General features: G+C 46.5%; 2 protein-coding genes across 3 annotated transcripts; both read right to left on the bottom strand.

The window, feature by feature from the left end:
- Window positions 1–2,186: 2,186 nt before the first annotated feature.
- On the bottom strand, window positions 2,187–22,244 carry KAT14 (lysine acetyltransferase 14). Of its 2 annotated transcripts, none has more exons than XM_069850345.1 (10): window positions 21,963–22,244; window positions 18,852–18,970; window positions 16,697–16,818; window positions 13,966–14,147; window positions 13,056–13,475; window positions 10,613–11,184; window positions 9,337–9,473; window positions 8,675–8,850; window positions 5,387–5,577; window positions 2,187–2,770 (listed from the first exon to the last, which is right to left on the bottom strand). In XM_069850345.1, the coding sequence occupies exons 1-10, from the start codon at window positions 22,234–22,236 to the stop codon at window positions 2,597–2,599; spliced, it is 2,367 nt and encodes a 788-aa protein (XP_069706446.1). In that variant the 5' UTR covers window positions 22,237–22,244; the 3' UTR covers window positions 2,187–2,596. The 2 variants fall into 2 exon arrangements, with proteins under 2 accessions (XP_069706446.1, XP_069706447.1); XM_069850346.1 differs by having other exon boundaries at window positions 13,056–13,472.
- Window positions 22,245–22,465: 221 nt separating this feature from the next.
- Window positions 22,466–26,396, bottom strand: PET117 (PET117 cytochrome c oxidase chaperone). Its single transcript, XM_069850383.1, has 2 exons — window positions 26,257–26,396; window positions 22,466–22,622 (listed from the first exon to the last, which is right to left on the bottom strand). The coding sequence occupies exons 1-2, from the start codon at window positions 26,350–26,352 to the stop codon at window positions 22,473–22,475; spliced, it is 246 nt and encodes an 81-aa protein (XP_069706484.1). The 5' UTR covers window positions 26,353–26,396; the 3' UTR covers window positions 22,466–22,472.
- Between the last annotated feature and the right edge of the window lie 322 nt (window positions 26,397–26,718).

Genomic DNA, 26,718 nt, shown 5'->3' with positions numbered 1-26,718 from the left:
ATGGTCAGCACTGAGGAACAGGGTGTAGTGTCCTACACATAAAATAACACTAAGAGATCAGAACTTAAGCCTACAGTTCTGGGAGTGTGGGATATAGCAGGTATAGCAGTTAACCGGCTGATTTTCCAAGAATTATGGGCAAATGAGCAAATAAGAAGCCATGCGCAAGTAAACGCTGGTGGACTTGTCATGGTGCAAAGCAATCTGGTGTTTCTGCAGCCTGCAGAACAGCAAGGACATGGATCAGGACAGAGAAACAATATGAATCTGTTAGACCAAGTCCAGAGGAGGCCATGAAGGTGATCCAAGGGCTGGAGCACCTCCCATCCAAGGACAGGCTGAGAGAGCTGAGGCTGTTCAGCCTGGAGAAGAGAAGGCTCCAGGGAGACCTTAAAGAAGCATTCCAGTACTGAAAGGGGCTACAGGAAAGCTGGGGAGGGGCTCTTTATCAGGGAGTGCAGGGATAGGAAGAGGGTGAAAGGTTTTAAGCTGAAAGAGGGGAGATCTACATATGATCTTAGGAAGAAATATTTTCCTGTGAGGGCCTGAGGCACTGGCACAGGTTGCCCAGAGAAGTGGCGGCGGCCCCGTCCCTGGAGGTGTCCAAGGCCAGGCTGGATGGGGCTTTGAGCAACGTGATCCAGTGGGAGGTGTCTCTGCCCATAGGGGGAGGGTTGGAACTGGATAGGCTTTAACATCCCTTCCAATGCAAACTATTCTATGATTCAATGTCCTTTGAGAACACGATACGAAACTGCTCAGCTTTTTCAAACTATTTTCTGTCTTCTAATGCCGGCTGGCAAGGAGACAGCCTGTGAGGGCTGCACGTGTGCAGCTGCAGGGGAGAAGCCCAGCAGACAAACAAGGAGTTTCCTGTCTGGCTTTGCTGCCCAGATGCACACTTTGCATCCTCTATCAGCCATACTCAAGGTTACTAGATTTCAATGAAATAAGCAGATGGAGAGACAGCTGAACAAACTGCAGGACTAGACGTGGGCTCTTCCAAAGCAAGGGCTTTAATTCCATTCATAAAGATGGGTATTTTTTTATTTCCACACACAGCTAACTTGTAACACCAGTAACATAAAAAATGTTCACGTAGTCATAAAGCAGGCAGAAATGTGCATGGGTGTCAGGGCATGCAACGCTTGGAGGAGTTTTGGTGAGGATGGATGCACACTGGCCACACAAAAACACACTTTGTGCCCACCTCCTTGCTGTCACCAAAATGAAGACTCCATTAAGACAACTACTGCAGTGGCCAGGTATGCAACAGGTCTGCACAGTGGATTAGGAACAAAACAGCCACGTTTGCTGTGTAGGTCCCTGTAGGGCTTGATGGGAAAGGGACAGCACAGGGGACATGATTTGTATTTCAAATGGATGGACCGACCTTCAGTCAGGCAGTAGAGCAAACTGCCAGCTTACGTTCATCTGCAATAAAAGAGAAGATGCTAAACTGTCTAAAAGTACGAGACCCCCCTACCAGAGAAACTGTTGGGGGTTGTATTTTTTTAATTCTTGGTTATTTCTGCTTATTACTTGTACTTGAAGCCATGAAATCACAGCCTAGATGCTTCCAAGGACTCAAACTGGCCCACCTCTACCCTCTCCTCCCTCTCAGCTGAGAACAGGTTACATCTACAAACCACAGCCTGCATTTCAAATGTCGCCACTGACATCTGTGCTGGGTTTCTTCTAGCCAGAACATCTATAGCAGGAGGAGAAGGAGGATGCTGGTGCCTGCAAGGCTGGCACTGTGGTTGGAGGTGTGCCCGAAGGGCTGATCTGCAGCATCAACAACCAGCAGATAGGAGTTAAGATTTCAAGGAGCCACTGTGGCAGCTGCTGTGTCCTACCGCGCCTTGCTACAAACCCACTTGACATCGTGTTCCTGAACACAAAACACTGCACGGTACAAGAACTTCACATTGAGCACAAGGTCAACTAGGGGAAGGGAAGGCAGTAGGTAAGAAGCAGAAGATGGACATCTCCAATCCTCACATTCAGGATCACAGGAGTTCACACACTCTTCGTTATTCCCAAAACATGGTTCCAGTGTTGCTGTTCTGGCATTTGTAGAACCTTACTAAAGCTAGCATCCAGCTAGATGCACTGATACCTCATTTCCCTTCATGGATGCAAGACATGGTTCCTAACAAAGCAATCAAATAACAGAAACACTGTTGATGATTTAAATTTAGATGTTCATTTCTCAAAAGGAAATAGAAAACCTATGACTTTTAGGCTGCAAAATTTGAAATCCATGGGACCCCTCTGAAGTGACAAGTATTTGTTTGTTTGTCAATGAGGCTCTCCACATAAACAGTGGCAGGAAAACTCCCCATAAAGAATTTCAGTTTTCCAGTGGTTTCAGCATGTCGCAGTTAGCATTTCCAGGCCTCTCCCCTCGGAGCACAGGAATCAATCCTCTTGGATTGCAGTTTCAGCACACAACATAGCAATGCTGACATTCACAGTCCAAGGGATAAAGGCATCAGTGCATTCCAGCTCTCCCGTGGCAGCCAACGTCCTCTGCTGAAAGCTGTGGTGGTTCTTTGCTTAACAGACTGGGGTTTTTTTTCAGACAGAAGGATCAGCGCCGCAGTCTGAGAAAGAACGCGTGCTTGCACTCCTTGCTGTCCAAGGGATAGTATTTGTCATAAAAATCCAAAATGTATTCTTCCGTCTTAAATCCAAACTTCTGGTAAAGCAGCATAGCAGGGTTGCTTGCAGAGACGTGAAGGGTTACGTCTTTGCCCATGCAGGTCTGCCAAGGAAGGAGGGGAGGAAAAAAAAAAAAGGTATCACAACAAGAGAATGAGACAGCCTCTGGGGGAATGCGGAGGTGAAGAGATTCATCTGGTCAGGTATTCCAGTTACTGAGGAAACGTGAGAAAAATCACACGCCTCAACACAGATGTTACCACACATAGCAACAGCAGAAAGGCGAAGGGAATGATGCCATTCCTCCCAGCCTTTGTTTCTGGGAAACGTGGACTCTCCGACAATGAAAGCACGGTTTAGACTATAATTTGTCAGCTTTCCATTGTCGATTCCTAAGTAATTGTTAATTAAAAATAATCTCGGTGTATAGCACTGATCTCAAATAGTTACTAACAATAGCCTGAAGAAAAGACAAAACATGCCAGAGGATCAGGAGCGGTGCTCCTCCCCATCGGCAAACAGAGCTGAGCTCTCTGGAACCAGGGGAGAAGTGCTAGTGCACCTCTGAGCTGTCACACTGGAATTCCTGTCTATCCCACCCAGCTCCTCTCCCATCCTTCAGGGCACAGCGCTTGCCTCCTGAGAAGGCAAGGAATTCGGCTCAGACAGCAAATGGCAGGGCTGAAGTTACCTTAAAGATCCCAGATTACTCTAACCAGTAGCTCTCTAATAAAGATGCCAATATAGTAATTTTTTCCTGCTTTCATCTCATGTTTTAATAGCATTCTATTTATAGTAAGTGGATTATAACTCTAAGTGGGAACAGCAACACCCTTTAGGAAATTTCCATGATAGAATATTCTAAGGAAAAGCTCTCACAGGGATTTAAGAAAAAAAAAAAGGTAAAATAAACTGGATTCAATTTTGGGAAAAGGAAGTTGGAATGAGATATTAAGAAGATGCAGTTTGGTCCTGTGGGCCAGATGCATTAGAGGGCAACTTTTGGAAACAAACCCATCATCAAGGTATCATTTGCATCAACACATTCTCTGTTCCATTATGCTGCTCCCAAGAATCCATCCCCAAACTCAACATGCTAATCCAAGACACAAATATCCTTAATCCAAACAGCACAGGGAAGTGGCTGTCGCTACAGAGTAGACCCTGGTGTTGGCCCAAGCAAGCTGTGAAGTAGCACACGCAATCGGGCGACTGAGGAACAGAAGGTCACAAGCACCATTTCTCCTCGCCTTCTGATGGATGCTTGGGAATTGAAAAATAAATCTAACGTGAGCCAACAATACACTGCCAGTGTGCCTAATCAGCCTCAAACCTGCCTGTCACTACTCAACACGATAAATTCACGCTAGCCTACCTGCAAGCAGAATTAGGTTAATTAGCTATGATATAGCCTACAAAAAGCTGTGATGATTTTCTACAGCTGACTTGCCACCACATCCCAAAACTCTGTGGGAGAGACACTAGTCCAGCTACTGGATCTCTACAAACCTTGGTGCGTTGCTTGTGCCTGTTCTCTCACAAGGTGTTGACATCTCACATCAACAGACTGCAGCTGAGGGTAATTTACTCAAACGCTTTACATAGAGACACTCAGGAAATGTATGGAGTGAATTTAAAGTAGGTTGGTTAGTGGCCTGTGTCGACAAGTAGAGCAAAGAGAGGTGGATGCTGCAGAGAGCTGTGTAGGTATAGGAGTTACCCTCGGGTGGCCTAAAAAAGCTACCTGTAGTGAAAACTGTTCTTCCAAAGTTCAGATCACTGTTCCCAAGGCTCTGCCAGCACTTGCTACCTCTCTTCAGCCAAATGAGTATGAGGAAAGAGTTTCAATCGTGAGTTTTTGCTAGTGCAGCTCATCTCGAGTAAAACAAGTTAAGAAATGTTTCACATCGGCAGTTCTGCCAAGAGAGCTCAGGGAGTGGTAAAACTGCAGGCCCTGAAGAGGCACAGTTAGGCTCTGAAAAGGACATCTGTCTGCATCTGTACTCAAAATTAAGCTGGCTTTCCTACAGTTTAATTCAAGAAAGTGAATGGAATTAAGGCCACCTGAATAACAGCGTTCATTCAGAGCTTTAATGAAGTTTAACTATAATACCACCCGTTTAGTTAGCTCAGATTCATTTTCCCAAGTGTCCCTGTGGAACAAAGCCCAGTACAAGCTAGTTTGAACAAATTTGAATGAGGCTGCACTTACTCTTTATCTTTGACTCAGTTGGATTTAAATCAGAGTATAAAAGTGAAAGAGAATGATTAAGATCAGTAAGTGATTTAATGCAACCGCCCTGGTCACAGAATAAACCTCCAGGTGTAGCCAAGAAAGCTGCAGTAGATTCTAACTGAACCTCCCCACTATTGTCTTGTTTTCTCCTTTAAACCCCAAATTTATGGTAATGGTAGTATGTGAGCTATTGAGCACTATGCAAAGTTATTCCCAGGACAGTCGGAGTCTCCAGCAACTCACTGAGTCTGAGGACCTGTCTGGTGTGGTTACTCTTACAAATACATTTTAGTTCCTGCTTTTCAAGTGACTTCCCACCATAAACGTTCACCTGGGCTGTTGACCATGGACGATCCGTGCAGGGCATAAACAGAAAGAGACAGAAAGGAGGAACACAAAATACTGACTTTCTAGTATTGGCACATGTGCACACAAAGAAGATGGGAGAGCTGGTTCTTTACCAGAGAGGCTTTCTTTCATTACCTGGATAAGATGGTAAATCATGAAGGTTGCAATCCCAGCTCTTCTCCATTCAGGGTGAACTAACAGAAAAGAGATGTAAGCTTCATTGTATTTCACATCTGGCACCATAAAGCCAAAAGCAATAATAACTTTCTTGTACAGGACAACAACGCTGAAGTCTGGGTACTGGAGGCATTCCGACAAATCAATTCCTACAGAGAAAGAGAAACAGCAGCTGAAAGCATTGTAAACCAAAATAAACGTGTTACACTTGCATAGAAGCTCAAGGTTTTAAAGGAGTTTTAGGTCATTCACTTGATCACTTCCTTTTACCTTTATTTCAAAGCTCTGAGATTGAGAGATGCTTTAACCAAACACACAGACAAAACCTGACATGCTTATTAGTGGGGATTCTTGTACGGAGAAGTTAACAAAGCTGATTTCCTCCCAAATGACTCGAGGACAAAACTGAAACTCAAAAAGCAAGTTCTCTAAATCAGAATGGCTTTGAAGAATACAAAAATCACAGGATCTTAGGACCCAACTAATAGATCCTGGGTTTAGTGTTCTCCTATCAGCAGACTCTGCCAAGGACACAGTTCTAAATATGCACACAGATAAAGATATTTGCATGTGCAAATGTTTGCTGGATTGGGTTCTAGGACGTTTGTATCCTTTGTTTAGGTTTCTTAAGGGCTACAGGAATGTTAATGGAGAAGGGTTTGCTTCTTCCTTTCACCTGGGCTGCACCAAGCACCAGGTTGGTGCACACTGTACCTACTTCATCGGCAAACGCCAAGGACCAGCCCTGCAGACAAGCAAAGGGGAGCAGTTTAGAGTGTATCAGCCTGACAGACTGGGTGAACCATCCCGTTCTTCCTGCAAACTCCAGACACAGCAGACGTGAAACTGGACTCCAGCTTTGGTAGCATTGCCTGCCTGAGCTTCCCATCTCCTTTCTCCACCTGGCCTTGAGCTCCTGCGGTTTCCTCTGTTGTGCTGCTTGCCTCAGCTTTCCATGCTATCCTTTGCTTTTACCATGCAAATTCTCTCATCTGGGGCATGAAGGAGTCTTGCAGCCATGCTCCTGTGAGTCAGAGGCTGCACAGAAAGCTGGTGACTCCCAAGTGGAGTTTGTTTCCTCATCTAATCTCATTGCTACTGCTGCAGCTGGAGAGGATCCACAGTGCGTTACGGCCAAACAGTGCAGTTCACAGCATATTATTTGTGTAGACAGGCCATAAATGAGGTGCAAGACATAGAGTAGCTGTGCCATAAATTTTAGTTTCAGCCTCAAAATTGGCAGCCACGGGTGTATCTGGAATGTGGGATAACAAAATAGCAGAGTATGTTTTCCAGTAATGTTTATCTCTCTTGATGAGATGCAAAACTTCATAAGGTACCAAGCACAAATAAGTGGGTGAATTATGTTCTTGCTCGAGAGTAAGCTGGGTGGAGCGAGACGACGTGGGAGGAATCGATTGGCAATAAGGAGCCACGTTAATTACCTCAAGGCTGCAATTCACTGTGAAGTGCCTCACAGCATGTCTGTACAGGAACGCTACCTTGCCCCAGCACACTGGTGTCTACAAAACGGTGCCGTCCCCTCAGCACGCAGTTATTCCTGTAGGAAGATGCTTAGCTCAGTATGGTTTACCAATCGTCTGCTTGGGAGATGTTTTCCATTAGGGCATGAAGACACAAGATACCATGAGAGACAACAAGGGGGAATCTTGCTTCACATCAGCTCATTTGCGGTAACGACCTGCAAACTTGTTTCTGCCTAGTGAGAAACAAGAGCTCTGACAGGAAGCATGTGAAGAGGTGGAAGAACTGAGGCCTGGGCTCACCCCACCCAGGGAAGTGCCTACAACTTAAGAACTCAGTCAATGAGAGCATCGCTATTAAAAGGCAACTGAGCACACCTAAGATGTCATTTACTGACTATCACATCCCCCAAGCACACATGCTTTGGATGCCTAAACTTAGCTGGAATTACAAGTGCTTCTCTGAACAACAGTGCTAACTTAATTACGCCCTTCCAGCTGCATATCCCACCTCCTCCCCAGCTGTACCAAGCCTGCTGTGAAGCTCAAAGGGTTCTGAACCACATCCGCAAAGACACTGCTTTATCTCTTGGACTGTTACCACCTTGCTTACCTCTCCTGCTAGAACAGAGCCAAAGTGCAATAAATTGTACAAGCTCAACCTCAGAAAATCTACACCACAGAAGAGATTGTAATTCCTGTTTGGAGACCGACAGGAGTGTCAGCTTTCTGATTTAATGATGAGCAGTTCACAGTCGGGTGGAACACACCCACGCTCTTTACATTAAATAAAACAGGGCGAGTCCTGAAGAACTTAATGAAGGTGCGACCCAACTTGGCCATGACTTCAAATGCATTATCAGAAGAGGAGAGACTACGACAAAAGGGATTCAGCCTCTGCTGAGACTTCAAGTGTCTCTCAGAAGCTCCAAAACAGCTTGTGAAAGGGAGGGTAAGCCATGTTATTGTGTACAACTGGGACAATGAGGATAACAAAGAGCTCCAATCCTGACTGCAGCACCTGAGCACTGCCTAACTACAAACCCTGCTGAATCACTATCTGCAGATCTAACTGTAAAGCAAACAGTTACTTGGAATAAAGGCATGTACTGTTTGTACTGGGCTTCTCTAAATTAGTCTGCCACGTTGTTTGCTGTAGATGAACATTGTTATTAGAAGAAGTAGAGACTTACAGCCTTGCAACTGCCCCCACAAAGGGCAGCCACTGTCCCAAAGAGCCTACAACTCAAGAAATGACACACAAAAATCAATACCCAAGCTTTCTTGTACCTCACAAATATCGAGGCTTGAAGAAGTAAAAGACAGCACAGTGAAGTTTCCAGCTGTAAATGTACTTCCCGTATTTCACTTCAACATACCCACCTTATGTCTGCTGGAAGAAACTCTTATGACGCTAATGAGCAGTCAATCTCCAATATAAAACCGTTTACTTCTGCAAAAGTTTCACTACATGCCTAATTTTAGTAACCAACCACTCCTAGTGGCATCAACGGTGTTACTCAAAACAACCTATTTCTTCAAGTGCTGTGCTTATTAGGGCATAATTGCCCAGTTCTAAACTATCTCAGAAGACAAAGACACCAAACTCATGTCTCCATCTCAGCTGCATTCCTATGAGATCAGAAAATGATTTTCTAAGAACCAAGTCAGGCTCCAACTGATGAAAAATTTGGCCCAAGAATATTTTCTTCAGAATAAAACAACTTCTTTCTTAGAAAATCGAGCACCAGAGGAATCTTACCAGGCCAGAAGAACTCGTGGCACATGGAGTTTATAGTGGGGATGTGATTAGGGCGAACGTAGCAGTAATCAATGGGTGCTTCTGGCTCAGCCTTCCAGTTGAGATCATTCCTGTGTGGATATGCCCGGATTTCTGCCAGCAGCCTGAGTTTTGGGGGCTTTGTCTCATAATCGCGCCTGCCAGTGACACAAAAAGCAAACACAAAAGGCAAGTGAAGCAACAATAACCACCACTGTAGCTGAATGGGCACTGCCCATGAAATATTTCGTGATGTGCTCTACCCGGATTGAAAGAAGCTCCTTCCGTTTATGTAGGAAAGCAGGATTCAGCTCAGCAAAACCATCTTTGTGTCAAAGGCCAGGACACTTCCCAGATCTGCTGCATGCCAAGCCAGCCTCTCCTTACAGCAGAAGCAAAGAAATCATGGTTCTGACCCAAGAGCAGGTGCAACCTGCGCTGAATGCCTACAGAGATTCCCTCTCTTGGATGTTCCCCTTCCCAATGCAGAGCCAGTTACATGCTCCACCAAACAAATCACTATCCCATCAGGGTTACCATAGCATACTGGTTGTACTTCAAGGAGCTGTGCCCAAGAAAAGTGTCCCCTCCAAGGGCTGAAGGATCACGAACCAAGAGCAAATTCCACCTCTGATTTGCTGTACCTGATGTAAGGTTTCAGGACACGGGATGTGTATGGACTGACAATGCTGTGGTCTGACAGCAGGTCTTCTGAGCCTACCAGTCGGTACAGAAACTTTGTTGTCTGCTGTCGATATCCTTTCATGGCCGGCAGCATTGTCTACACACACAAGAACCAGAATATTTCAGGAAGATTAGTCAATAACTTCACACAGGGGAATCACACCAACAGAGAGAGAATCATAAAATCATGGAATAGTTTAGGTTGGAAGGAACCATAAAGATCAGCCAATTCCAACCCCCCTGCCATGGGCAGACACACGTTTCATTGCACCAGGTTGCTTAAAACCTCACCCAACCCAGCCTTGAACACCTCCAGGGATGGGGCATCCACTTCTCTGGGCAACCTGTGCCAGTGCCCCACCACCCTCACAGGAAGACATTTCTTCTTCTTCATCTAAATCTCTCCTTTTTCAGCTTAAAACTGTTCCTCTCTGTTCTGTCCCTGCACTTCCTGATAAAGAGCCCCTCCCCCAGCTTTCCTGGAGCCCCTTTCAGTACTGGAAGGCTGCTACGCCTTTCCAGAGCCTCCTGTTCTCTAGGCTGAACAACCCCAACTCTCTCAGCCTGTCCTCAGATGGGAGGTGCTTCAGCCCTCTGGACTTGGTCTAACAGATCCTCGTCCTTCTTGTGCTAAGGACTCCAGAGCTGAAAGGAGGCCTCCAGCTAAGGCCTCATGAGAGCAGAGCAGAGGGGCAGAATCCCCTCCCTTGACCTGCGCATTGCACTTGTTTTGATGCAGCCCAGTTGGCTCTCTGAGCTGCAAAAATAAGGGCCTTTCAATGGGACAGGATTAACTCAACCTGCAGCATGGTAGTCCCACCTCAGAAGGCTCTGCTACACACTCTCAGATTTAGCGCCTAAACCTTTGAGCTGCACACATCACTCATAAAAACACTGCAAGCAATCTCCCTCCTACACAGCATGAAACAGCAAAGTCCTGTTAGGGTCCTTCCAGGCCTCCGCCATCAGTGTTACGGCAGGGACAGAATACAAATACACAGACACCTGCGGTGCTGACACCAACAGACAGTTAGGCTGTACCAGCACATCCCAAGAAGAAAGTGGATTGTGAGAGCATTGGTGGGGGCACAGCCCCAAGGCAGAATGAGTCCTGCTCACATAATCCTTTTCACTTTGGGAAAGTGAAAGGGGATATCTCAAGGGGAGAACACTATCCGCAGCAAAACGCCTAAAAGAACCAATGCCAAAAGCTCAGTTAGATTTGGAAACACTCACTTGGTATCTGTCCAAAATCCTGAAGTCCTGGCTGGTAGTTCTGTACGTTGCTTGCCCTACAGGGGACCTGGAAACACCTCCGTCTTTGGCTCCATAAATCCCATCAACCAAGAGCAGTGCAGCATTCACAACCTGGTCCAAGTCAAAGAGTGGCAGTCCTCTTTCCCTCTTGGCCTGCCTGACTATCAGCTTGCGCCTCAGTCTCCGGGCCTCTGGGGTCATGCTCAAGGCATTGGGACAGGCTTCCAGTCTCTTCAGCAGCAGTTTTTCCTCATAGATACTAACAGACGTGTGCTTGGGAGCTCTGGGCTTAGCATCCTTCTCCAGTGGCAGCTTCCTCTTGTCTCGCCCCCTCATCTGCAGTGATGCATTTGACTCTTCAGGATCCTCACTGTCACCTTCCATCCTTTCCATTTTTTCTTCTTCACTCTCCACCTCTTGCTTGATCTGCTCAGCTGTCTTCACTTTTTTTCGACTTGCTATCACAGCACCAACACCGGCTGCCCCACTGGAAGGGGGCACGTATTCTATTCCTGGGTCTATGACTCCATCCCCTTCCATCTCCTCATCATCTGTTCAACAGATCAAAATAATCGAGGAAAAAACAACGTAAACATCAAAGCCCCATTTCAAAAAAGGTTGTTGCAGAATTTTTCTACTAAGGAGAAATAATGCAGGTTTACTCAACACACTCAATTTTCTATATACTTCTGGACCTCCCAATTTTGGACAGGAGACACCATAAGGAGCCCAATTTCAGGACACAGATTCACTCCTCCTAGCAGTTTGGCATCTGAATACACAGCACTTCCAAGCTGCAAGTTCATCCTCTTTGACAAATGTTTAATTGGTGAAAATTCCTGAAGACAGGATCAAAGGGTCGAGCTGGTGAACTACATCTTCAGCCAGCGTACCCTGGAGCTCTGTTTAATCTGAGGGAAAAATTAAAATGATAGAGTTGTTTGTTTGGAAAAGACCTTTCAGGTCATTGAGTCCAACCATAGCTGTCCTCTACTAAACCATATCCCTGAGCAACACATCAACCCATCTTTTAAATACCTCCAGGAACAGTTACTCAACCACTTCCCTCAGCAGCCGGTTCCAGTGCCCGAGAACCCTTTCAGTGGAGAAATTTTTCTAATCCAAATCTGTCCTGGTGCAACTTGTAGCCATTTTCTCTCATCCTATCACTTGTTACTCGGGAAAAGAGAACAGCACCCACCTCGCTACAACCTCCTTACAGGAAGCTGTAGACAGTGCTAAGGTCTCCCCTCAGTCTCCTTTTCTCTAAGCAACCCCAGTTCCCTCAGCTGCGTCTCATAAGATTTGTTCTCCAGCCCCTTCACCAGCTCTGCTCCTTTCTCTGGACAAGCTCCAGCACCCCAATGTCTTTCTTGTAGTGAGGGGCCCAAAACCAAACACAGGATTCAAGGTGTAGCCTCACCATTGCCAAGCAGAGGGGCACAATCCCTCCCCTGGTTCTGCTGGCCATGTTGTTTCTGACAGAGGCCAGGATGCCATTGGCCTTCTTGGCCACCTGGGCACACTGCTGGCTCATGTTCAGCCAGCTGTCAACCACCACATCTTTTTCCACCAGGCAGCTTTCCAGCCACTCTTCCCCAGGCCTTTAGTGCTGCACAGGGCTGTTGTGACCTATGTGCAGGACCCATCACTTGGCCTTTTTTAACCTCATATTGTTGGTCGTAACCTACTGATCCAGCCTGTCCAGATCACTCCGCAGAGGCTCTCTACCCTCAAGCAGATCGCCCAGCTTCATTTCATCTGTGAACTTACTGAGGTTGCACTCAATCCCTTCATCCAGATCATTGATAGGGATACTGAATAGAACTGGACCCAGCACTGAGCCCTGGGGAACACCACTTGTGATAGGAGTTACAGAAACACAGGATTTGTCCCTCTACAGACCCCAACTATCCCTCCTTCCATCAAGAAGAGCTTTATTCTCTACTTTCCTGATAAGACTGAGGTCTGGCTTCCTAAGGCACCAACAGCATCCAGAACACATTACTGCTCTGTGACCTGACCAAAATTTAATATCTGTTAATCACGATGTTTGTCACCATGAGAATAAAATTTCTCTCATTGCAGACAAAATTAGAGCTGCTATTGAACAGTGTAGTCTGTGTGGCAGTGAAATGCTTATGCCTAGCAGTGCAACAGTTGCTAGGTGAAATCTTCTACGCAGTTTATTTGGGATCTCTCAGAAAACAATAGTGGTCGTTCCTTCTGGCCTTAGAAGCTGGTGATACAACTACAGAAGACTAATGAAGATTTACATGCAACTGAGACAAATAGGATTTCACCAGTTACCTCCCATCTTATTTGAAAAGATCCTGCAGCACACTGGAAGTTTCTTTATTTTAACGTCTTCCTTGATGACAGGTACGATTTATTATTAAACAAAAACCATGGCATCTCTTACCATGAAACAGAGCCTGTGGCGGCATGACGTCTGGGATGAGATCCGCTTCTGAGAGAAGGCTGGGAGTAGCTGAATGCGAGGCCGGAGTTCCAGGAGCAGAGAAGTCCAGAGATGGAGAAGGAGAAGGGCTTGTCAGAGGAGTACGATCTGAAGAGCTCAAGGAGGAGAAGTCAATCACCTCTCCTTTCTCAAGGACGATGTCGGGACGACGGCCTCGACTGGTGAATTTAACAGGAGTGGAGGAAGTACTCCGGTCCAGGAAGCCAGCTGCCTCCTTCTGGGCTCTCCGAATATCCTTGGCTTCCTGAGTGCGAGACCTCTTCTCCTTCAGCTCTATGGCCGATTCCACTGGATTGCGGCTTACCCGCTTCCTGAGTCCTTCCACAGTAATGATGGGATCCAGAGGTGGCTTTGAAGCTGCTAAAGAAGTAGTTTGCTTATTCTAACAGCCCCTGAGCTCCCACTGTCACTGGAAGTCACAGTCTTCTGACCACACGGTCAGAAGAACACATTGACCATGAATCTTAAAAGACGTATTTTCAAAATATACAAGAATTTCACTCTGAGATGCAATGCACAACTAAAGCCTCGTTAAAGCCCCAATCTTGCTCAAATGCACAAAGGGGAATTTGCATCCAGTGACAAAAGATAAAGAAAGCCCTCCCCAGGGTAAAGAGGAGCAGAGAAATTGTAGACTTCAGCTGGAAATAAAAAAAGTAGAAATCTCAAAAGCCTTTAAATCAATTAGGATAGTGCAAAAATGTAATAAAATATAACAGGCTTCTCGTACTACCGAAGTCCTCTTAGGTCAATCATTACAGCACAGCAAAACCAAGAGCCTGTCCATGCACAACAACACAAGTTTTCTCATGTCTTCCAGCTCTGGCCCACACAAGAGGAAAAGAGTTACCTTTTGCCTTTAGCGCAGATGCAGACAGCTTCTCTCCTTCAGGTTTCATTGTTGGGGGTTTATTATGAACCAATTTCCACCATCCCGGTTCTCCAAACTCCTGTGCCCCTGAGCGGAAAAACAAGGGGCTCCCCACAGAGAGACAGCCAGCAACTGTGCTCCACCATGTTGAGGTCTTTTTCCTGTCGTGGGAAAGGAGAAAACAAGCGTTAGGTCCCCCCTCACCAGCTGTGTTTTCATCCTGAAGCATCCTTGCAGCATTCCTCCCTGGGACCCCAGCTTTCAAATGCTGGTGTTGCTGCTTTCAATGACAATTCAAAAAGAATGGGAAAGGAATCTCAGTGATAGGCTGTGTCTGGAAATTGCAGAGCCATATTCTGTTACTGAAGACAGCAAATGGTACTCTGGGTGTCCAGGATGCGAGAGGCAAGGGAAAGGTAGAGATAAAGGTGTCACTCCACACAGAAGGAAAGACAAACTTCATTTAAATGCCTGCCTTGATCACTTTTGAGATTTAGAATCACAGAATCATTAAGGCTGGAAAAGACCTCTAAGCTCGTCCAGTCCAATCATCAGCTCATCACCACAGTGCCTGCTAAACCATGTCCTGAAATACCACGGCTACATGGTTTTTGAAGATCTTCAGGGATGGAGACATCACTGCTTCCCTGGGGAGCCTGTGCCAATGCACCACCACTCTTTCAGTACAGAAATATTTCCTAATATCAAGTGTAAACCTCCTCTGGTGCAACTTGAGGCCATTTCCTCTTGTCCTATCACTTGTTACTTGGAAGAGACCAGCACCCACATCACCACAACCTCCTTTCAGGAAGCTGCAGAGAGCGATGAGGTCTCCCCTCAGCCTCCTCTTCTCCAGGCTAAACACTCCCAGTTTCCTTAGCTGCTCTTTATAGCCCCTGTTCTCCAGATCCTTCACCAGCTCCAGCTCCGTCCCCCTCCTCTGGAAACTCTCCAGCCCCTAAACGTCCTTGTAGTGAGAGGCCTAAAGCTGAACCCAGGATTCAAGGTGCAGCCTCACCAGCACCACGTCCAGGGGGACAATCCCTTCCCTATTCCTGCTGGCCACACCATGGCTAATCCAGGCCAGGATGCCATTTGCCTTCTTGGCCACCTGGGCACACTGCTGGCTCCTATTCAGCTGCTGTCAACCAACATTCCCAGGTCCTTTTCCACCAGGCAGCTTCCCAGCCACTCTTCCCCAAGCCTGGAGCCTTGTATTGCACCCACACAATTTACCTGAGCCCATCGATCCGGCCTGTCCAGATTGATTTTATTTAGCAAAGCATGTTCACAGAGAGTCCTAACCCTTATTTGCACAAGATCTTGGGATTCCTTCTTTCCTCTGCACACCTCCACTGAGAAAAACCTCAGCATTCAGGCTAGGCATGGCAGAGCAGAAATCAATGCTGTCCGAGTGTTGCAATTACAACCGACCCTCAGACGTGTGAGATTAACCTCAGGTGCCCCAGACTGGAGTCTGGAGTGTTACAGTAAGTCTGGACAAGCTGTACTTCATTATGCTAAGGAAGTTAAGCACGGCACACCTTGAACCGCTACACACATGGTTCAGCTGTCCCTACTCCACCAGTGGCTTGTCCAGGCAAGCAGGTAGACTACTGCGTCTGAGGCCAGTAATCACTTCATCTGAGTTTAATTAGAGCAAGGAGTGCCCTGTTCCCAGGGCAGGCCCCAAATGGCAGCAGCAAACCCTGGGAGGTGATTGCTCCCCAAGCAAGGGACAACAGGCCATCAGCTGCCTCTCCATCAGGGTGCGTCCAGAGGGGACATGTACTAACACTTCCAAGAACAGAGCAAGGAGGCACAGACAGGCAACAACAGCAAAGCCGAAGAGCAAATTTGGCTAGGGAGAACGGACAGATCTTACAACAGAGAATTCCCTGGGGAAGAAAAGAAGCTGTGAAGTCAATCAAATCCACAACTTCAAAGGCTTGCTCAGTTCCTTTCCTAGCAGCAGTGAGACTGGGGTTTGACACAGCTTCAGCACACTCAGAAATACCATGCCTTTTGCACATACAGCACACGAGTCATCAAGCTGTGAAGACTGCCTTTTCCAAGAAGGGCTCTTACTCCCACAGCTTCTTTCTTTACATACACTGGAAAACATGTTGGTGTTTTGTAATGCCTGCTGTAAAAAAAGCTGTTTTATTGAGACCCAAACCAACCTAAAAGATGAGGCTGAATTTGTTTTTTTGGAGAACTTGGTCCATCAAAGCTTTATAGCCAAGTAACACAATATTTGGCTGGACCTCTTTTTTTTGTTTAAAGCCTAATACCATCAGGACTAGCTCATCCATTGTGACCATTTAGAAAGACTCAAGGGCTTTGAAGATCTATACACTACCCCATGGAAGAAAAGAAATACCCCAGAATATATGGATTTACATTGCTTTTGTATGACATTCTTGGTGATGTCTTTCCTCACTGAGAAATCCTTCTTCATTCTCAGGATTACACCCTCCAGGCCTATATCCAGGTTCTCCATATTAAACCCTCCAATTAATCACAGAATCATAGAATTAGTAAGGTTGGAAAAGACCTCCAAGATCATCAAGCCCTATCTTCAATCTTTTCTCCAGCCAGAAACAACAGAAACATTGCCAAATTAATCAGGATTCTTGTCCATCTGTATAACAGGTTTTAATCCCTTTGGCTCACTCACCAGGGCTTCAGGGAATCATCACATCTTTACCTGTTTCCTAATAAGAAAGTCCAGTGTTTCTCAATAAAAGCACAGATATCTTCTTTCCATCTGAAGTACCCTTGACGGCCTGTTCCTTCCAGAGACAAATTGTACATTGCCAGCATGACAACCTGGAACAGAAAGAGTTGGATACAAGTGAATCTGTTCCGTTTTTGCTGAACTGCCCCCCACAGCCACCACACACACAAATCTTTGTTCCCTCATAAATATCTTATTTTTGCAACATCTCATAGTCAACTTCTGCAATTCATCTTCCAACTTTCATGCTGCCCGTTCTTGTCTTTCTATTGTTAGAGGCACATCCTCCCAGAGATTTCTGCATCCCAGGGGAATGAGAAGCTGCCTAGTTATGCAGGTTTATGCTGGGATACAAGCTTTTTCAGCAGTTGTATAAATGAATTATATCACAATTGGGATCTGAATGTAGCATGAAGGTAAGGAAAAAATCTTTAAATAATAGTCACATGTAATCCCACTGCTTAATCCATCAGAAACACAGTTCTAGATATTTACTGTGGTATTTCAAACTGAACAGACTGCAAACGCTCTGTAAAATTACATGATACCTACTAATTGTTCTGGGAATGCAAGAATTGAGTTTGTCTCCAGGTGATCTTCACTAAAGATAATGCATTTACAGCCTAACTGATAAGGATGTGTTGAGGCCACACACACCAAAAAAAAATCCAGAAATCACGGTCCCCATTTTTCCTATTTCAGGTAAGTTTAACCACTTCCCTCAATCTGGCTGACCCAAAGAATCCCAGAATCATGAAGGTTGGAGAAGACCTCTGAGATCATCCAGTTCAACCATCACCCCAACACCAACATGCCTACTAAACCACGCATCAAAGTGCCACATCTACATGGTTTTTGAACACCTCCAGGGATGCAGACTTCACCACCTCCCTGGGGAGCCTCTTCCAAAGAGCTTGACTGCTCTTTCCATAAAGAATTTTTTCATAATCTACAATATAAACCTCCCCTGGTGCAAATTGAGGCAGTTTCCTCTTGTCCTATCACTTGTTACTTGGGGAAAAAAAAGATCAACACCCACCTCACTACAAACCCCTTTCAGGGAGCTATAGGTCTCCCCTGAGAGAGACCAATTAGGTCTCCCCTCAGCCTCCTCTTCTCCAGTCTAAATATTCCCAGTTCCCCCAGCTGCTCCTCATAACGCCCATACTCCAGATCCTTCACCTAGGAGCAGCAGCAGTTGTTCTGGCTGCTAGAAGGCTGAGATTGCATCTTCACTAGTCAACTTTCTTCCTCACCCATTTAGATTTTGTCTTTCCCTTCCCCATGCCAGTCAGAAGGGACCTGGGTGTAACACTAGCAGCTTCTGCTCTCCATATCCACAACTTGCTGAAACTCTGCCTGTCAGCAGGCCAGAGACTGCTACACCAGCTCCTCCCCTGCACAGCCCTGCACTGGGCACCATGAGGAGTTACAACTAACGCTTTAAATGATCCATTATGAAACTACTGCTCTCCTAAAAGATTTAAAGAGATGTCTCACACATACTAAGCATGTGGGGACACTTAGTGCTGAGCAGCAGCTACTGCTTGATGTAATTCATTTTATGCCGAGAAAGCCAGAACTGCCCCTCCAGCACCCTACTCAGAGCCAGATGACATGCACCAGCCTATGGTGACTGCTGTATAACACAAATTATTTGCATTGCTCAGATGTGCAAGTGACTGAAAAAGCAAAATCCAGTGAGTAAGCGGCCAGATTGGAGCTTTGCATTCAGTGAGCTGGCAAGCGTTCTGTTTGCGTGTTGCCACCTCACTAGTTTTACATTTGCTCATGTACACAAAAAATTGTTCATGCCTAGCAGCCAAATTGCATTTGTTTTGCTTTTCCAAACCTGCCTGAAGCTATGAATTCATAAGCAACATAAGGGGAAGCAAAAAAAGGCAAAAAAAGGAATGTGGTTTGTATGATTATTTTTCCATTTACCTGCCAAATGCCCAAGATTTAATATGCAGGCAAACCTCACCTCATTAATTTCTGAAGTTCATGCATATGTTTCTTTGTTACCTATACCTGATCCTCCTTTTCTAGGTAGTGCACACACACAACAAACAACAGCTTCAGAAAGTCCTGTGGTTGTTCCGCTGGCAAAAAACGTTTTACTTACTTGCTGCCACGTTAATCTTAACCGTTCAAATTGTTCCTTCCCGTCTTCTGAGCAATCTGAGCAAGTAAATCTGAAAAAGTTATCTCCTTTGAGGTAGCTGAGCTGTTCTCTCAGTTGACCTAAAATGAACAGGCAAAACTCAATTTCCTGGTCCTTTTATAAGAAAGAATGCTGCAAAGGAGATCTGGATTCTCTACAACATCAGGCAGAAAAGTACTTTTTGCCTTTTTCCCATAGTGCAGAGACCCAGGAAACATGAGAACTCGATGTGACAGAAGGCACAGATTCAATTAACGGTCACAGCAGCCAGCATTGACCAATAGAAAAGCACACCCACGAAAAAGGGGCATCCTACTTAACATCTGAATGCAGGTACAAAGCCAAAGGTTTCCTTGTTTCCACTGCATTTCTCATTCCTTCCTTCCCCAGGGTAACTTATATCACAAATAATTGTATTCCCATTCTACTTAAAAAAGCTGACCTGTGAAAAACACAGTGTTCTACTGCAAAGTCTGCCAACACATAAAAGTGTTCTCTTCCATGTCATCTTTCCACTTGCTGCTACATCTCTTGACAGCTTGCTCTCTCTGTCCACAAATTATCAATAAAGCAAGGTGGCCGTCCTCGTTTGCAGCCCCCAGGATGCACTACAGCAGACATGGTGTGAGGCTTTAAGGTATTTATTTCTCCTGTCAGGGGAAGATCATCTTTCCTTGAGACTTAGAGCCAAAAGAACAGCTCGACATTATCAGGGAACACTTTTTCTGGCTGCAGTTGACGCACTAGATCCCAAATCAGTAAAGCATTTTAGCATCCTCGTGGATGAGGCTTTGAGCAACCTGATCCGGTGGAAGGCATCCCTGCCCATGGGAAGGGGACTTGGAACTGGATGGGCTTTAAGGTCCCTTCCAACCCAAACCATTCTATGATTCTATTATCTGCTTTTCTGTGTAAAGCTAACCCTGCATAAAAGCCTGTCTGAATAAAAGCAATCTACTGGGATAGAGCCACCTGTAAAACCCTATGCACTCAAATTTCCAGGCTCTGATTCTAAGTTTCTGCAGCAGAGAAAAAAACCCATCATATGAATCAGGGCTTGTAAGTTCACTAGGGGTTAATTTACACATATATGAAAAAATAAACCATATCAATAGGGAAACAGTTAAAACTACAGCATTTCTGAAAATCCACACACAATAAGTGTTTCTCTACAAGTATGGCATCTCTTTTGCTATATAACAGCACCAGATCAAGCATCTGTAATATATGGATGCTCTGCTTCTGTAGAGAACTGCAAAACCTAACCATTAAGGTTGCACTCATGTCTGATGGAGGAAAACCCCCACCCTTAGTAGATTAACAGGATTTCTACATGGCAATTCAATGTCAAAATTAATCATTTGCCTGAGAACACTGGTAATTTGATTTTCACCAGTAACTACTGATATCCCTGTGGCTGGACAACTAGCAAAGAACAGTATTTCCTATTTCCAGCTTGTTTACTTTGCACATTTATATACAGTTACTGTTCATCTGCGATTGGCTTATTCTGTTCTTCGGATTTGTTCCACAGCAACGAGAAAGAGAGGAACAAATTTGTAAAATAAAACAAACCAAGTGTTTAATCAAGTGCTCCAAGATATCTCAAGCTACCTTTAAATCGGCTCCACTCTTTTCAATTAATACATTTCCAGCAATATGTCCCTTTCACTGCACATTGCCCTCATAGTTTGATGCTGGTTTCATCACGTCAACATCAAAACACTCACTCACATGCGTTTGAGGAGATTTCTGCACTGTAACTTTTGGCAAATTCTAAGATGGCAAAAAGGGCAGCTCTGAGGCACCTGAGGAGTGGTGCAGAGCTAAAGCTCCTTTGACTGGAGTTGATAAATCTCTTCATAGAATAAGGGTGTCTAGCTTCTCCAAACTTGTGCTCATTTTTTACAGCAAATTCAATCTGAAGGGTTTTCCTATGACTCCTAAGTATCTAGAGACAAACATTTCAATTCTAGCATCTAGACCTTGCTAGAACCACCTCAGAAGTGTCAAAACACCAGAAGGCAGGCAGTTCTCCCAGTAACTCAGACAGTTAATTGTGCAGCATGACACACAGGCCCACTTCTCCAACTTGTCGAGGTCCCTCTGGATGACATCCCATCCTTCCGGCATGACAATTGCACCACTCAGCTTAGTGTCATTTACAAACTCATCAAAACTTCCCAGTAAAACTGTGGAAGAATATAATCTTAAGTCAAACACTGCTGCTATTCATTATTATAACCTCTTATTGGTGGTTCCTCAAATACAATCCGGTCTTTCTTTTTTGCTTCACTTATTAGAATTTCACAGATTTGATTAAGCTGCTTAATGCTACCATCTTATTTCTAGTTAAAAATAGAAAAAAAAACCCACCAAAAATTAAAACCAAACCCAAACAAACCCCAAGAAAACAAAACAAACCAACCAGTGCTTAGCACTGTCTAGCTTTTGGATCTAATAAAAGAATAATCTAGAATTTAGAAGGTAAAGTCTGGTCTGTTAGATTGCTAACAGCACATATCTCACACCCAGCAGCAGCAGAGGGATCAAGTTCTGCAGCTTACTCCAAATGCTTCCCAAAGTGAGCTGCTACAGGCTGGGCACACTTCTGTAAAATCTAAATTAAAATCACCCTATCTGGAAACCCCGAAGGTTGAGGTTTAGCCATGTGTTCCACAGACACGACAAAGCAACCAGGGAAAAAAAAATGAAGTAACACTATCCCAAAGCCTTTTTCCTCCCCAGTCATTATCCTTATCTGAGTGAGCAGGGAGGCCAAGTCACTTGGACAAAGTCCCCTATACACACCAGTACCAAGATTCAGAAGGGTGTGCATGTTTCTGAAGTCATGCCCTTGTTCGTTACTAATTAAAGAATACAGTTCCGTTTCTTTACAGGGAACACCAGCTTCAGACACCCACACAGCTCATGGATCAAAGTGCCTATGCAACAGGCTGCTGGGCTCCACACAACACCTAGACAGCCTTTCTCCTCCAACAGAAAAGGGGACACAGCTAAACAAAACAGGACAGTGTAGCCCCTTTGCGAATGACAACCCGGCAGGCTTACTTGCTGGAATCCACTTCTGGCACTTCTCACAGTAATAGGACATTTCCTCCATCCAGGATGCATCACCTTCGTCGCTGTTCAAAGAGTCCCCACTCTGGTCGTGTGATAAATCCACCGAAGCCTGGTCCTCAGACTCCACAATCAGGAGAGTCTCTCCTTCCACCTCCCCCTCCTCCAGACCCTCTGAAGTGGAGGTCCTGGTAGCCTCATCATCGTGGCGGCTCAGCAGCCCACTCATGTGAACGTTGTTAGCCATCCTAGATGGTGTTTTCATAACAAGGAGACGCTCCTCCCCACACTGAAAAGTCCATCCACAAGCCTCCACAGTCAAAGCAGGGATGACAGAGGAGAAGTATCGGGTCCACCCTAAAACTTTGGGGACTGGATTACAACCTCTACAAAGAAAAGTCTTTCACAGATTACCCCTGTTAGCTGAAACACTTGCAAGTAGTAAGATACCAAAGATGTCCAAACGTCTTTAATCAAACCTCTCATGACTCAGGGCTGTGCCTAGGACTGCTGGGACCCTTTGCTCATTAGCTCCCTGTCTCTCTCTTCCATAAGCTGCTTTGTCAAAGCAATCTGCTCTTCTAGAAGGCGAATATTCTCCTTTTTCTGATGCTGACGTTCAATATCTTGAAGAACTCCATCATGCAGCCTCTGAAAACACAAAGGAGAGGGTTTATCACAGACTGTTGGATGCTGAATGTGACTGACCCCGACCCAGCTCTAATGCCTCCGGCAGGGCTGTTCACCGTGCTGCCTTTGCGAGTCCTCTGCCACCGTCTGTAAGCCCAGCCACTGAACATCGTTTGAACCTGAAGCTACAGGAGCTGATATCCGATATCAATAATCTAACGACACTACACCAAAACCCACTTTATTTGTACTCATTTCAGATGGGCTTGTTTACTAAGGAGTAAAGCTATCAAGCACATAAACGCTATGCACCTGTAATTCTCATGCCCTGCAGAATGGACACAACCTACAAAATCCTGCTACCTCTGCCCTAAGCCTTTACCAAATGGAGCTAAACTCGCTCAAATTTCTTCTCTGCTTGGAGAGAATTTGTTGCCAAACTGGAAATCATTTTAAGATAAACTGCCATGTGTCTTCACCCGCTTCTTCCTGATCATGTTTTACTCCTGAAAGAAATAACCTCATCAGCTCTGGCTGCAAGGCTGACACAAGTCCCACAGCCTACTTATGCCAAGTAAAAAGCAAGGCATTTCATTCAAAATACATCCTTTTACCTTAAATATCCATTATGAATAAAATGTGCAACCCAGAGCAGCAGTTTTCAAACTGGTGGGTGAGCCCATAAAGGGAGAAAAAGCCCTAAGGAAACCCCAGCTGCTCTTTGCTTTCTCCATAGGCTTTTCCCTCTCTCTCTCCTACCTGGAAGAATTTTCGCTCTGATAATTAGGAAAAACTTTACCTCTCACCAGCGGAATGCAAAATAAACAAAACAAAAACTGATGACACAGACTAGGGTGGGAGAAAGGAGGGCAGGGACTAGCTGGGAACTAGCAGCTCTATTCCAGATGTGCACATCTGGGGGCAGGTGAAGAGCAGAGGTGTGATGATAGCAGATGTGGGATGGAGGGGATGGGAAGGCAAACATGAACTCTGGAAGGAAACATGGACCACGTGAAGTATTTTGTTTCACATCCCTCATTCACACTGTTGCCTGACGCGCTACTTCACCACACACAGATCCCACTCTGACAGTGGCATTGCTTATTTACCTATAGACTGCTCTATGCTCGTTAACCCTACAAAATATGACTGCTTTGTAAACGTTAATTTATTTTCACAGTCTGTGAGATGAAGAAGAGAAGTTGGCCAAAGACCAAGGCTGAAACACCCACTGAGTGTAGGTGTCTCACTGAAACCCCCAAAGGTCATCTGTTTCTGAACATGTGTTGTCCTGCAACATGTGCTCTAATTGCAGCTCCCATTTATTTCAGCAGTAGTTTAGGAGCATTTAGCACATATTTCTGCAAGACCTTTAGTGGCTCAAGGCAAGTATGGTGAATTAGCCAGCCACCACCTACAAAAATCTGAGCTTAAATGAGCTACCCAGCCCATACAAGGTCCAACACAAAAAATGAGACTAACCCTATAGCTCAGGGAGACTAGAGAAAAAGGTGGTTATAGAACATGTTCTAACCCGTCACAGTGAGACAAGGCTCAACTCAATTGATGCACTCAGTGTGAGTGGATGTGTGGTCAAATAGAGACATTTTCTTACCCTTGGTCAGAAAATGTTGGTGTGTGAGTGAACAGCAAGTTAGCATCAAGAGAATGCACCAGCCCACAGCACTTCGTGAAGCAGTTTTTAGCTCATAACAACATCCCTCTGCTTGAGTACCCACCCTGTTCACCAGACCTGGCTCCCTTTTTCCAAAGATCCAGTCACTGCCCAACAGAACGCAGTTTTTGTCAGTAGACGATGTGAAGGCAAAAACAATGGAGATCCTCAACAACCTTTCAGAAAATGATGTGCAGAATTACTTTGGATGTCGGCAGCACCACGTGTAGCTGTGCTTCAGCTCAGAAGGAAAGTGTTTGGAAGGTGAGTGTAGTTGATTTGCTTAATTTTTCTAAATAAAAAGTGTTACTGGCACAGACTTGTTTGGTTTGGCGTTTTTTTTGATGTCAGACCTTGTATGTCAACTCCAGCACATGCAGAACCAGTACCCATAGCCATTTCAAGAGACCAGCCTTTCTCTCCTTGCTGCTGCCCATGCCATTCAGTGTGTTTTCCAGCTTCTGCAGTAAGTTAACCTGTCTCTTTCCTTACCCAGATCAGACTCATCCTCCAAGATCCATCATTCTCAAGCACTGACAGAGACAATCTCTTGGGGGAAACTAATGTAATCCTGGAATTACGGACTGCATTGTAAAGCCCATGCAACAGAGCTAGGGTACAGATTAGCAACATGAATTCTGGTGTTTTTTAACTGCTGAGTGCTTCAGACCTTTAACAACACACAGGGTTCCTGCCAGGAATGACCCAAGTTTTGTAAATGCAGCACAGAAACATTCCCTGTTTGATTATCACATGGCATTTCTGTTCACTCGCACTTTGCCTGTCCTGTCAGCACAAGAAGGGAGTTGAGGGAGGCCGCATGACCCAGAGCAACACAGTTTGCCCTTTACTTTAGCAGGAGGCATTTGTAGAGCTCAGGAAAAGCAGAGCACATGCACTGCCAGGAGGACAAGCAGCAGTGGGACAGCACGGCTGGCCAGGGGAGAACCCTGGGAATGCTGCCAGGGTGGTGCCCTTCGGCCCAGAGGGTGCAGGATGACATCCTTCCTGCATCCTAATATTCCAGGCTGCTAGGAAAGATAAGGAAACCACCTCCAGTGGCCCATAATGGCCCATCCCAGAGCTCCTAGCTGCTGCTTGCCCCTGAACAGAAATGCATGGGATGGAACAAAGGAGCAGGTGCAGCTCTGTGTGCAAATGCAAAGGCACGAAAAGGTGGGAAAAGGGTAGTTCGTGAAGAGAGAAACGTCAGGGGCAAAGCAGGGGAGGCAGAGAAAGTGGCAGGAGATGGGGGGCTGGATCCCTGCCAGGCACAAAAGGCCTGTCTGGAGATGCTACCAGGGAGCAGGGAGGGAGGCAGGAGGAAGGGAGCTGGGCAGCAAGGAGCCAGGGAGGGAGGAGGAAGGGAAGGAGCAAGCAGGGAGGGAGGGTGCAGCAAGGAGGCAGGGAGGGAGGGTGCAGCAAGGAGGCAGGGAGGGAAGGAGGGTGCAGCAAGGAGGCAGGGAGGGAAGGAGGGTGCAGCAAGGAGGCAGGGAGGGAAGGAGGGTGCAGCAAGGAGGCAGGGAGGGAAGGAGGGTGCAGCAAGGAGGCAGGGAGGGAAGGAGGAGGGAGCAGGAGGGAAGTGAGGATGCTGCAAGGAGGCAGGGAGAGAGGGAGGAAAGGACCAGGAAAGGAGGATGCAGCACGGAGACGTGGAGAGCGCTAGCAGGCAGGGAGAGAGAAAGGGAAGGAGGGGAGGGAGAGAGGAGGGGAGGGAGAGAGGAGGGGAGGGAGAGAGGAGGGGAAGAGAGGATGCTGCAAGGAAGGAGGGAGGAGGCAGGGAGCTATAAACGCCTAGAGGGGCTGCGGGGCTGGCAGCGGCTGCAGGCGAGGGGCGTGGCCTGGGGTGAATGGGCGGGGCCTAATGAGAAGTGGGGTGGCCCGGCCCTGCCGGCGCGCGCGGCGCGGGGGCCGCTGTAGAGGCGGGGCGCGGCCCCTCTCCCTTCTCTCCCCCTCCCCGCCCCTCCTCCCCGCACTCACCTCCCTTTCCCGCCGCTGCTGGATGTGCACGGCCGCCACGGTGGCGGCGGAGAGCAGGGCGGAGGCGACCAGCACGGCCCGGGAGCTCCTGGACATCGCGGCTGCGGGAGCCGGAGGCGGGCGGCGCGCGCCGCGGGGAGCGGGGCGGGGGGGAGGGGAGCGTGTGGAGAGGAAGGGGGCCGCTCGCGCCCCGCCTCCTGCCGAGCGCCGAGCGCGTCGAGCCAGGCCGGAGCAGCCGAGCGCCGAGGCGGGGCTGGGCAGAGCTGGTGATAGGAATGGTTGGACTCGATGATCCAGTGGGTGTTTTCCAACCGAGTGATTCTATGACAGTGGAGAGGGGAGCAGCCATCCAGGCGGCGATCTTGGCGGCTGGGGCTCCTCGCCGACCCTGCTGGTCTCTAGGGAGTCTCGGGGTCCTGCCTCCGGGGAGCAGGACGCGGGATGGGAATCCTAGAGTCGTGG

The sequence above is a fragment of the Phaenicophaeus curvirostris genome, chromosome 2 (assembly GCF_032191515.1).
Source record: "Phaenicophaeus curvirostris isolate KB17595 chromosome 2, BPBGC_Pcur_1.0, whole genome shotgun sequence".
Lineage (NCBI taxonomy): Eukaryota > Metazoa > Chordata > Aves > Cuculiformes > Cuculidae > Phaenicophaeus > Phaenicophaeus curvirostris.
The sequence above is the reverse complement of the archived record's forward strand: the minus strand, read 5'-3'. Positions and strand labels throughout refer to the sequence as shown.